Below are 12,500 nucleotides of genomic sequence, written 5' to 3' on the forward strand. Positions count from 1 at the left end.
TATTCTTATTAAAATCAATGGTTGCAGATTACATGTCACCAGAAAGTGTCCCAGAGACGCTTTACTGGCAGAAAGAAAATCTAAACCCGAGAATATCTATTGGGTGCAATACAATAGATTATTTACTGAAAGGCGGATTTCTAAGAGGAACACTGACAGAGATTTATGGCGAAGTGGATCTGGCAAAACTCAAGTGTTACTCCAAGCTGTGGCACATAATTCATATTTGTGGGTGTGTCTACATATGCACTTGAAGACTTGTTCCCTGTGAAAAGGCTTGAAAAATCATATAGCATACCAGTTTATTCTGAAACTGATTATGGCAAAAATATATTCATTGAACATGTAACAGAGCCAATTGAATTGCTATCCTGTGTAAAGGTGCGTTTACCAAAACTTTTAAGTAGAATAAAGTTTCACTTATTGTTGTGGACTCTATTGCAGCCCATACAGAACTGATCACTAATTACATTCAAAGAGCTGAAGATCTGGAGAGCTGGCTATGTCTTGATCAAACAGCTCAGAATGCTAACTTGGCCATTGTTTGTATAAATCAAGTTACTGCAGCTTTTGATGGCTCTATAATTGTTTACCTTCCTTGGGCCTTGCTTGGTCTAACATGGTGTCAACTAGACTAAGTCTTAGGAAAACATCAGAAACAATTGATATTATAAATGAATCAGATTTTATTCAAGAAAAATATTCAAATGTAAGAGAAATGACTGTAGTTTTTGCTCCACACTTGAGCAATAAAAGTGCCAGATTTATTATTACTCCAGCTGGTATTGTAGGCATTTAAATTCCTGATTACTTTATTATACTTACATTTGATTGATTTCATGTTTAATTTTAATTTAAACATTTGAATTTTTTATCAGTAGAAATGAGGTGTCTTTTCAAAAGTGCTTATTTCTGCTAAACTTTTTTGGGAAATTTAAGAAAACATAAATCCACGGTTTCCATTTCAATATTATTACTTAACTTATTTTCGATATTGGTATTTAAGGGTTTTAATGAATAGCTTACTAACGCTAATTATAGCTAATTTCGAATAACTTACTATTTCTTTCTATTACCCTTCATCCAATAATAAGAGTATTATTATATTGCTTTTATGGCTAATGGTTTCGATATAGCTGTTATTGTTAAATCTAAAAGCAATTTTGGTGTCATAATCATTATTAATCATAATAAAAAATTAAAATACGGCAAATTCTTCCAATGAACAATACATTTCTAATGCTTTTTTTCCTTTACCTGTTCATTTTTTAGTAGTCAGCTTCAAATTTCGAAGTGTACTGAAAGTTCAATGTAGATAATAAGTGTACGTATATATAAGGAAGAATTAGGCCCTTTTGATCCGAACCTTGATATGTGAACCTTTTTTAAAAAGACAATTAGGGTCATTTTACAACTTTAACCTCAAAGAATACTTATTTGTATTTTTCTGTTTTAAGCAGGACTACATTTTTAGTTTAAAAAAAACCGGCCGAGAGCGTGTCGGACACGCCCCAAATATGGTTCCGTAGCCATTACCAAAAAAAATTAAGTAATATTTTTTAAGGTTTTTTTTTTTGTTATTTTTTTTCGTATTTTGTACGGAATATTCCAAGTTTAGGTATATTTTATACCTTAGGCTGCTATTTACTCTTAGGGGCTGTTTCACCATCCATTGATTAGTGTTAACTGGCGGTTAAATGTGATGCCGTCTCCGTCTATTCGAACAAAACAAATAGAGACGGCATCACACTTAACCGCCAGTTAACACTAATCAATGAATGGTGAAACAGCCCCTAAACTACTAATAATTCTTAAGCATTTTTTTTATTTATAACTTTAGTTTGTAGTTTTAGGGGCTGTTTCACTCACCATCTATTGATTAGTGTTAACTGACGGTTAAATGTGATGCCGTCTCCGTCTATTCGAACAAAACAAATAGAGACGGCATTACATTTAACCGTCAGTTAACACTAATCAATGGATGGTGAAACAGCCCCTTAGTTACCTGTATTTTGATTTGTACTATGTTATATTAAATAATAAATACTCCACCTTTTCCTTGTAAGTTTGATAAACTTACTATCATCGTGCTATCATCCTTAATTTTTTCAAATTTTTCCTTCCACCGGTTTAGATTTTAGAGGGGGGGACGCTCGATTTTAATGCAAATTTGAACTCTAAAGTTGAATATTTTGCAACCGAATCACTGAATCGAAAAATCGTTTTAGCAACCCCCTAATAGTTTTAAAAAGACCTATCCAAATACCCACACTACAAGGTTGGATAAGAAAAAAAAATCACCCCCACTTTACGTCTATGGGAGGTACTTACTCTAAAAAAAATTGTTTTTGAATTTGGAGTCAATAGTGACACTGAGCTCAATAAATGCTTAACGTAAATATTTAGTTTTATATATTCTATTATCCACTTCTCTTATTATATAATTAGCATGTGTTTGGCTTGACAGTAAGTGTTAATTATGATAGTAAAAAATTAAAAAAATTGCACGGAGTTTGACTCGCACTATGGTGGTTTTTGTATTTCCGTATTTCGTGCTTCACTAATTTTATAAATGCGAAAGTTTGTAGGTCTGTTTGCTTGTTTGTTACCTTTTCACGTCTAAACCACTGAACCGATTTAGATGAAATTCGGTATACAGATAGTTTGAACCCCGCGAAAGGACATACGTACTTCCCGCGGGATAGCGATAAACAATTTCTACGCGGGCAACAGCTGGTACTAAATAGTAGTACTTAGGTAGGTACATAAGTAGCAGTCGTGGCAGTGGTATAAGTAATTAAAAGAAATTGGAGTGAGTGAAAAAAAAACAGTGTTTTAGCCGAAATTGAAGGTTTCTTTCTTTTTAACCGACTTCAAAAAAGGAGGTTGTTACAATGTTTGTATTTTTTTTATGTATGTTCACCGATTACTCAGTCAATTGTAAACCGATTTTCAAATTCTTTTTTTATTCGAAAGAGTATTTCTTCTGTGGTGGTCCCATTGTCACGGAGTCAAGATCTGATGTTGGAATCCTAGGGAAATCGAGGGCAAACCTCAAAATTTATAGGCACACCTATGGCGATTGTGGCATTTTGAGCATTAAGATAAGCATTTACATTCAGAAAGTATCATTTGGTAAACTGGACCTGATGAAGAAGACCGTAGATGGCCAATGGAACTCGTTAAAGCTAAGTACTGCTCGCGCATCTATAAACGATCATGATTAATAAACCTAGGTAAACGACTAAGAAGAAGCTTTAAGTTAATGATTCTTTCGAACTGATCTGATGCTGAAGCCGGAAGGTAGGCAATGGAACTGTTATAAAAAAACGCAACTAAGCCGTGTTTGGTTTGGACTTAATGGAATCGTTGTGCGATGTACTTTGGTTGGCTACAAATCACTAAAAAGTGACAAAAGTTTTTTTAACAATAAAGTAGTTTTTCAAAAAATAATAAAAATAACAAAAAATGGAACCAACTACAAAACCCTTGAAAATACTTTTCTAGTTATGATTGAAGCTCATAGTATGTAGGTGAGGTAGACGACTATTGTTCCACTCCTGCTGGCTCGTGCTGAGGCACCGACTTCGAGCTAGTAGGTACCTAACTAGAAAAATATTTTCAAGGGTTTTGTAGTCGGTACCATGTTTTTTATATTTTTTTGGAGTCGGTTTTACTTTTTTGTTAAAAAAATTTTTTCCAGCGATAAAGCTCAACATTTTCAGCTTTATCGCTATATGTCACGTGACTTGACACTGTTATGAAAACGAGCGTCGAGCGATTTGCATGTGGCCGCGCCTTGATAACTGCGATTAAATTTTAGCCAAGGTTTTTAAAATTCCTATGACAGACGTTTTTATTAAATGCTCAAACAAACTGTCACTGTCAGTAAACGATTTTATTTGTTTGCCTGGCCCACCCTAACCAAGGCCTGTCCTCTATCCCTATCCCAACCAAGTTTCTTGAAAATCTTGAAATGAATAATTTTTGGTTTTAAAGTATTTATTAATTACATTACTTTTGATCAACGATGGCCTGCAATACGTGTGCGAAACCATTCTCTTTATTACGTAAAGAGGTACATCTCCAATGTTTTCAACACGACACGAGAGTAAAGTGAAATGAATAGAGTATTTACAATTTTGAACATTTCAGAAAGGCTGCCCCGGTTGTGGCTTCAGTTATTGCTCAAAATGCTTAGATAATAAAATATTTTTACAAAAAACCAATTTGGAAACAAAGGTAACATTTCAATTTACATACAAATCATTGAAATACGTGCGAACTGAAAATCTTCTTTTTTTTATTGCATAAAATATGTCTTCTAGGTCTGCATTAAATGCAAACAGGCTGCTCAAAAACCAAACGAACAAAAACCCATTGAACCACCAGCTGCATATTATAAGTATGTTCAACTATTACTGTTAATATTTTATAAGTATACTGAATAGTGTTTGATTTTTCTATTTTATTCTATTGTTTTTTTACTCAGGCGTGTGGAAGCAATTAAAGATAGTTCTAAAACTGATGTTAGTAGCAACAAAGATACCCTAAATGATAAAGATCAAGAAATCAGAGCTAGATTAGGAAAGCTAAAGGACAAGGAAAAAGTAAAAATGTCTGAAGAAGAAATAACAATGCGTCTAAAAAATATAAAAGGGGATGTGCCTTCTACATCAGATGCAGAACTGTTAGATAGATTAGCAAAACTACGGGGTGTACCTGTGTCTACACTACAAACCAAGGTAATATTTTTTTAATCCTAGTGAATTGGTTGTTGTAGTAACATGCGATTGCTTAAAAGAGAAGTGTTTCCTTACAGCCCATGTTGGTTACAGCAGATCCAAGGTCTGAGCAGGATCAAATAGAGGATTTGCTGAAGCAGTATCATGATCAGGCAGCCATGGATACCAAATACACAGATGAGTTTAATGATTTGACTTCTCAAATGGAAAAAAGACTTAACCATTTGAAGGATGATCCAGGTCCATCTCAATGCACAAACACTAAGCCAGAGCCAGAGGAGGATAACTCTGAGGATGAAGAGGATAGTGTAAGGAAAATTATAGAAAAGGTAATTTTGAGCTACTTTAATACATAAATTAAACATCTTTAGGATAGATTTAATGTCATAGCTTGTGCCTCCTGGTGAAATACTATCTGTATACTCTATTAAATATTGTCTAATGTATTTCTTATAATATTTTCAGCTTAAAAGTGAGGCTTTCCTTGATATGAATGAGATAAGCCCATCAACCAATAATGAGCTACCATTTTGTGAGATATGCAATGAAGATGCTACAATGCGCTGTCTTGGCTGCCGGTACCTGTTTTGCAAGCGCTGCTTTATAGAACACAAGGATGATGATGATGGCTGTAACAGATATGAGCCTTACACACCTTCCAACCGCACCTCTGTTTAATAAAGTTGTTGATTTTACTAAGGCATTGCTATAAATTGTTTGAATTATGATAAGAATTTAAAACAATATTTTTTATGTAAATCAGTTAAATAAAATATATTCTTGCTTATGAAGTCATAATTTATTTTCTCATGTCAATTTCTGCTATAATACCAGGTAACAACTTTGCCAAATCTTCTGCTGTCTGTATGTAATTATTATCTATCCAAATATCTTTGAGTTTTGAAATGATGGGGCCATACATCTTTCCTGGTGGAACACCATTGTCTTTCAGAATTTTACCGCTCATTGGAAATCTAGGTAACTCCCATTTATTGAATTCTTCTAGTAATTTTTCCTCTCCTCTGTACTTCAGTACTTCTCGGACATAATCCACAGCATCCTTCTGTTTTATTTTAGTGTTAAGGACTAATTTTTCATAGGGCCTATAACAAAATACATTATTAATTTACACTCTTTCAGATACACATTATATGTTTTAGTAATAATTACTACTAATAAAATATTACTTACAGCAAAGGTCTATGAGGATGGGCTTCTTTGTTTTCTCTGTGCTCAACAATGTAATACAACATTTCCCTATCATATCCTGAGAACTTGAGCCTTCTGTGTAGCACAGTGACCTCATCCATGTCTCTCAGTAATGCTGCTAAATAGCTCATTGGGTGTAAACCTAGGTGCCTGCCTCTTATAAGCACTCTATCCAATTCCTCTATGTTAGGTTCTAGTGGTAATCCTGAAAATTGTGTACACATTAGCTCTGAATTTGAAAATATATTCCAATTTTTTTTTTGTAATATATTATTTTTATATGTTATATATATATTGTTTCCTTTTACAAGAAGACACCAGAATTCAATTTATTGGGGTAGTAATGCGGCTTTTGCGTACATGCAGTGGACCATCAAAAGAATTCTTACCAATATGTTTCCCTATTCCTACATCCAACATTGTCTTCAATAATGCTCCTGAAAATGATCCCTCTAGTATCTTTTTGAGTTCCATCCAGATTCTCTCGCCAGATATATTTTGCAAGCCATCAACATTATTTTTTATAATTTCCAGAGTGCTTTTCTCATGGTTATCAGGTTTTTCAGATATTCTGCCATAGAAGCGGAAGTAGCGCATTACTCTGAGATAGTCCTCCTTTATTCTGACATCAGCATCACCCACAAAAGCCACTCTTCTTCTTTTTAGATCATCATAACCAAAAAAGTAGTCATACACATTACCTTCAAAGCCTAAAAGTAGAATTAACAGTATTAGGCTCTTATAGCAAGCACTAGTATGTATCTGTATCTAAACCTAGTTATGAACTAAAATATTAAATGTAAAATTACAACATAAGTTACCCAAAAACATAGAATTGACAGTGAGGTCTCTTCTGTTAGCATCAAGTTTCCAGTCGGTGGTAAATTCCACCTCAGCATGCCGCCCATCCGTAATGATGTCCACTCTTAAGGTAGTTACTTCAAAGTTCTCTTTATCATTGATTCTGGGAGTGATGGTCCCATGTTTCTCTCCACTCATATTAATCATTCTGATGTTTTCTGCCATGAACATATCCTTCATCTGCTGAGGTGTCGCTGGTGTAGCAAAGTCGAGGTCCTTTGGTTGATGACCCATAAGTAGATCTCTGTAAAGTTATAACATAAAATAGAAAATATCTATTTTATTATGTTTCTAGCAAAGGACTTATAAATTTTCTAACCTTACGGCTCCGCCGGCTATCCTGATTTCGTGTTGATATTTGTCGAATAACTTCTTTAGATCCACAACCTCTTGGGTAAAGATATTGTGAAATTCAGGCGAATCGAGCTTGATGACGACGGGGTTGTCCCGACTTTTTAATTCCATGTCCATTTTTGAGCGAACCCTTCGCCGTTCGGGAATAGTATTGCTACAGAAGCTCTAAAATATAATGATGGAGCTGTTTAGTAAGTAATCAGTGTTTGGAAATAAACAAAGATACCCATTATAAAATAAAAAATACCCTAAGTTTCAAATAACGACACAACTTTAAACTAATGTGATATCCTGTAATCATAACTTAAATTTTAATAATTAAACATAATTGATGAGAAAATTGGATATAACATTTCTTAAGCAACAGAACAGACGACCGATCTGTCTGAGCTTGGCTGAGAGTTGACGTTCGTTCAGTGACATTGACAAGTGGACTTTTTTTTACATATGAGTGGTTTTCAGCTACAATTAAAAACACTCAAATATATGAAATACTAGAAATCATAACACAGGTCAAGTGCGAGTCGGACTCACGCAGGGAGGCAACCGGAGGGCTGCATAGACTAGGAACATAGTAGGAATGTCAAAATGTATGTATATACCTGTGGTACATATTGGGTACATACGTTATAACGGCTGTATACAAATGCAAACGCTGTGTTGGGTTATATATGGGTTAGTTGGATTGGAACCCCCTTTATTATTTAGCTTTTATTTAGTTTCACCTGCACCTGCTCCGTCGGCTGGGATTACTCGTATTTGGACAGAAACGTAATTCACCGGATTCGCATATGGCCATTATCGCGATTCGACAGATCTCATGTCGACAGAATCGCACTTTGCCTGCAACGCATTTGTACAGAAAAGTAAAAGGACAGAGTAGCATCTGGCCATTATCGCGATTCGGCAGATCTCATGTCGACAGAATCGCAGTTGGCCTGCAACGCATCTGTACAGAAAAGTAAAAGGACAGAGTAGCATCTGGCCATTATCGCGATTCGGCAGATCTCATGTCGACAGAATCGCACTTTGCAGAGATGTCGTTATTAAGCAATCAAATTAAGATTGGTTTTTTGGAATCTTTTTGTATTTTTTAATTTCAATTTTTTTGTAACTTTTACGGTCATCCCGTTAAACCCATATCGAAAATACCAACTGAAAAAAAAATACAAAAAGATTCCAAAAACCAATCTTAATTTGATCGCTTAATAACGACATCTCTTGTCCGGGTGAGCGGTTAGTTCCAACTTCCAATGGGGTGCTGAAAGTTTCTCGATGAGGGCTACAGCATAGATGTCGCTAGTGTCGCTGTTTAAGTAACTAAATAAGAAAATAAACAAGTTGAGATATGTGGTGCATAGGTGTGTGTGTGTGTCTGTCTGTCTGTCTGTGGCACCGTAGCTCTTAAACGGGTGGACCGATTTGAACTGAACTAACTAACGATATTGAACTTTGAAGTGCCAAAGTCGGGGTTTTTTAGAAGTCGCTTATCATTAGTCACTTCGTCGTAATGTAGAAGTCACTTATTTCTATCTCCAGGGAATTTTGCATTTTCCCGAGGTAAAAATAGGTAGCCAATTTCAGTCAAAAAGAGTAGCTTTCTATTAGTGCAAGTGTTTTTTTTAAGTTGATCGAAATAGTCATATCTATCCCGCGGGAACTATGCGATTTCCCTGCATAAAATAAGCCTGTTTCAATTCAATCAGGGACAGGGTAGCTTTCTATAGAATTCACGTATTCTTATCCCGCGGGAATTATCCTATATCGACGTCGATTTCTTGCAACTTATTAACTGCTAGCGAGCTCGCAATATCGCACGTTTTTTAGTTCAAGTCTCAAATTATCGAACGCGCGCTACTGCGAGCTCGCTTTACGAGTAGTTGTAAGTTTAGTTAATAAGTTCTTAAAAATCGGTGTTGTCACTACTCTCCTCTGTCACAACTCTCCTCGGTCTCCCTTACCAAGTTGCGGGCAAAAGAAACACGTATAGGCACTTTAACGTTTTCTGGAATTCCACCCCTGAGTATGTTAAAGAGGAGTACAAAGTTTGTACGAATCTATTATTTGGATTATATATTACATAAACATAAAAAAGGTATATTAGGTACAATAAAATTAAATAAGCTAAAACTATAATAAATCTAAAAATGGACCCTGCGGCATGGTACCAAAGATGCTGGCAGCATTTCCTCGCTGCATCGCAAGAATGATTATTATTTGGATCGATTTTTGAATTCCAATAATTTGCACTATCTGTCTAAAGCAACGATCCGCCACATAATCCTCCGAAAAATCAATCAAAACAGGAAAAAAAGTAAAGTAAATAGAAAGTAAATCTATGTTAGCCCAAATTTAACGCAAGCGAAGCCGCGGGCAAAAGCTATATATATATTCACTCAGCATTACAAAATTTGGCCCACTCTACATAAAAAATTACCTATTACTGCATACATTTGAGGTCCAGATTTTTTGGCGCTCAGTATATCATGTCATGTATAAACTTCTGCTGTCTATCTTGCTTGCGATAGAGCCCTCACACACGTACACGCACAATGTAGGGGCATTAATGAGGTTCCGTTTATAACCCTGTAGTACCTACAGAACTCTAGAGGAAATATTTTTTTACGATTTTTCTAGCATTTTCAAGCATTCGATTCTACATAATTTTACATCAAAGATATTGGTTAGGTACATGTAGTTACGAAGAAAGTGGTGCCCTCACCTAATTTCGACTCTATATATATAAATAAAAATCGAATTATACCTTTACTAAAATAACACCTGCAGGAATAAAATCATTAGAATCCATATCCAGTTGTTTATTGGTTATCATATTCATTTAATTACAGTTCGGTGGCTTAGCATAATAAAAATCTACTGTCATTTGCCGCCCATCAGACTATTCCCGCTCGAGCCTTGCTGCAACTGCCTCATCATGTTGTGGAGTCCCGACATGCCACCCATCTGCTGTAGGATTCTGGGGTCCATCATCTTAGCCATTTGTTGGTTGAGCTTAGCCATCTGTGTTTGATTAACGTTCTTTGCCATGTCGCCGCCTTTGAACAAGCCTTTGATGCCACCCATTTTCTTGACTACAGCTGCGAATTTAGTGTACTGAGCAATAAGGTCCTTGACATCACGTTCGGTGACGCCTGCGCCCTGCGCCACTCTGGTTATGCGCGTGGGCTGCTTTGAGAATAACTTTGCACCATCACGGTGATCTAATTCGCCTTCATTCATGGAGTCCATGATGGTCATGAGTCGTTTAAGTTTGGCCATTGACTCCTGTTCGCTGCCTTTTGACATCAAGTCTTGGGAGAACCCTGGGATCATGCCCTGTGGAGAAATAAAACAGTTGTTACTCTATTTCACATAGACAATAGAAATGCACTCTGTCTTCGAACTTGTGCGACTTTTAAAAATAAGTGAAACAATAAAGGAACTCTTTAATCAAAGGCAGCAACTTGACATTTTGTCTTTATCCTTTCCCCAAAATTACACCCTGACACCCGCGCGGAGTTAGAGCGCGTCGCTATGATATAACTCTAATGGAATGACTAAAATTTATGTTACACATCATGGGCATTCTTTTCAGAAAAGATCTTATTTTTCGTAAACAACTAAACTTTTTCATTATTCCATAAATATTAATAATACACTTGGCTTTAGGATGAGTATGGAATATTTAGTAAATAGTTTTTCATTGGAAATTTTGTGTAGTCACATCAGACCAACTTATCCAACAAAATATTATGATGGAAAAACATGATTCATTAGATAAATTGCAACGTAACATGACCCGGCAACCAAATGACTTGTTTTTAAGAAATGAGTATTGTAAATATAGAAATATATGCAATAAATTAATAAAGGCACTTAAAATGGAATATTACAAGTCTCAACTCCAAAAATATTACAGAGATACAAAAAATACGTGGAAGGTCATCAAAGACGTTTGTAATCTAAATGCTAATAAAAGTCATGCTGAAGAACTGCTGGAGATAGGTCAAAACGAGAAGGATTCTCTAAATATAGTCAATGGGTACTTCACCTCAATTGGGAAAACCCTTGCAGACGCCACCCTTAGGAACATAAACACCTCGGTGACACAACTTGCCTCTAAAAGATCTGTGATGTCTAGCGCAGCCCCTTCCTCCTTTTATTCTATATCCCACTGATACTGCGGAGGTATCTACAACTATATTATCACTCAAGTCTGGCAGTGCGCCAGGTGAAGATGGTATTACATCTGATATGCTAAAATTATGTAAAGAGTCTATAACAGCTCCGTTAGCTCACCTATGTAACCTATGCTTCTCAACAGGAGTTTTCCCTGATCTTTTTAAGCGAGCTAAAGTTACGCCAGTATTCAAAAACGGGAGCAAAAAACTACCCAGCAACTACAGACCCATAGCGTTGATATCAGCATTATCTAAAATAATTGAAAAACTTGTGAATAAACGACTGATAAGCTATCTGGAGAAGAACACCCTCTTAAGTAGCAATCAATACGGTTTCAGAGCTAAAACTTCGACTGAAGATGCAGTTCTCCATCTCACAACTAACATCATAGAGTATTTGGATGTGGGGATGAAATTTTTGGGGGGTGTTTCTCGACCTACAGAAGGCATTTGATACCGTTTCAATGCCAATATTGTTGGCTCGACTGGAAAATATTGGGGTAAGGGGAGTTGCATTAAAATTCTTCACAGACTACCTAACAGGTAGATTGCAGTGTACTTGCGTTAATAAAACTAATAGCGAATGGTATCCTCTAGAATATGGCGTTCCACAGGGTAGTACGCTGGCCCCCACCCTTTTTCTAATCTACGTGAATGATCTTTGTAAGAAGAACATTGTGGGTTGTGAAACAATTATGTTTGCAGACGACACTGTTTTACTGTTTCATGATAGGAGTTGGGACGGAGTACGTGCGCTTGCAGAAAACGGCCTTAAAACGGTTACCACTTGGCTGGAAGACTCGTTGCTTTCCCTTAACGTTCAAAAAACGAATTACATTTGTTTCAGTAAAACTACAGCCACTAAACCTGGAGATGATTACAAAGTAAAAATACACACGTATCCATGCAACAGAGGCATCGCTGTAAACTGCAATTGTACTCTTCTAACGCGCACTGATCATCTCAAATACCTAGGTGTACAGATCGATGATCACCTCAACTGGCGCCATCACATTCACCTAGTGGCTTCAAGAGTGCGTAAACTGATATATGCCTTCAGAAATCTAAGAGATGTGGTAGATAAGCCTCTGTTAATTCAAACTTATAAAGCACTGGGGGAGTGCATCGTCAACTATTGCATCGGTGCATG

The 12,500-nt window shown here is 36.1% G+C and overlaps 3 protein-coding genes across 3 annotated transcripts in view; 1 reads left to right on the forward strand and 2 right to left on the reverse strand.

Annotated features, from left to right (window-relative positions):
* The first annotated feature begins 3,901 nt into the window (after positions 1–3,901).
* On the forward strand, positions 3,902–5,532 carry LOC141432594 (abscission/NoCut checkpoint regulator). The gene is made up of 6 exons (XM_074094235.1): positions 3,902–4,078; positions 4,156–4,242; positions 4,329–4,405; positions 4,493–4,745; positions 4,823–5,074; positions 5,211–5,532. The coding sequence occupies exons 1-6, from the start codon at positions 4,031–4,033 to the stop codon at positions 5,421–5,423; spliced, it is 930 nt and encodes a 309-aa protein (XP_073950336.1). The 5' UTR covers positions 3,902–4,030; the 3' UTR covers positions 5,424–5,532.
* LOC141432593 (CCA tRNA nucleotidyltransferase 1, mitochondrial) lies at positions 5,521–7,570 on the reverse strand. Its single transcript, XM_074094234.1, has 6 exons — positions 7,417–7,570; positions 7,135–7,334; positions 6,776–7,059; positions 6,344–6,664; positions 5,937–6,159; positions 5,521–5,848 (listed from the first exon to the last, which is right to left on the reverse strand). Exons 1-6 carry the CDS (start codon positions 7,468–7,470, stop codon positions 5,545–5,547), a joined length of 1,386 nt encoding a protein of 461 aa, XP_073950335.1. The 5' UTR covers positions 7,471–7,570; the 3' UTR covers positions 5,521–5,544.
* Positions 7,571–9,973: 2,403 nt separating this feature from the next.
* Positions 9,974–12,500, reverse strand: part of Srp54k (signal recognition particle 54k) — an 8,475-nt gene continuing 5,948 nt past the window's right edge. Inside the window, exon 7 of the mRNA XM_074094233.1 lies at positions 9,974–10,505. Within this exon, the coding sequence (XP_073950334.1) occupies positions 10,050–10,505 (456 nt within the window). The 3' untranslated portion in view covers positions 9,974–10,049. The remainder of the gene's footprint in view (positions 10,506–12,500) is intronic.

This window comes from Choristoneura fumiferana, chromosome 11 (assembly GCF_025370935.1).
Source record: "Choristoneura fumiferana chromosome 11, NRCan_CFum_1, whole genome shotgun sequence".
In the NCBI taxonomy this organism is placed as follows: domain Eukaryota; kingdom Metazoa; phylum Arthropoda; class Insecta; order Lepidoptera; family Tortricidae; genus Choristoneura; species Choristoneura fumiferana.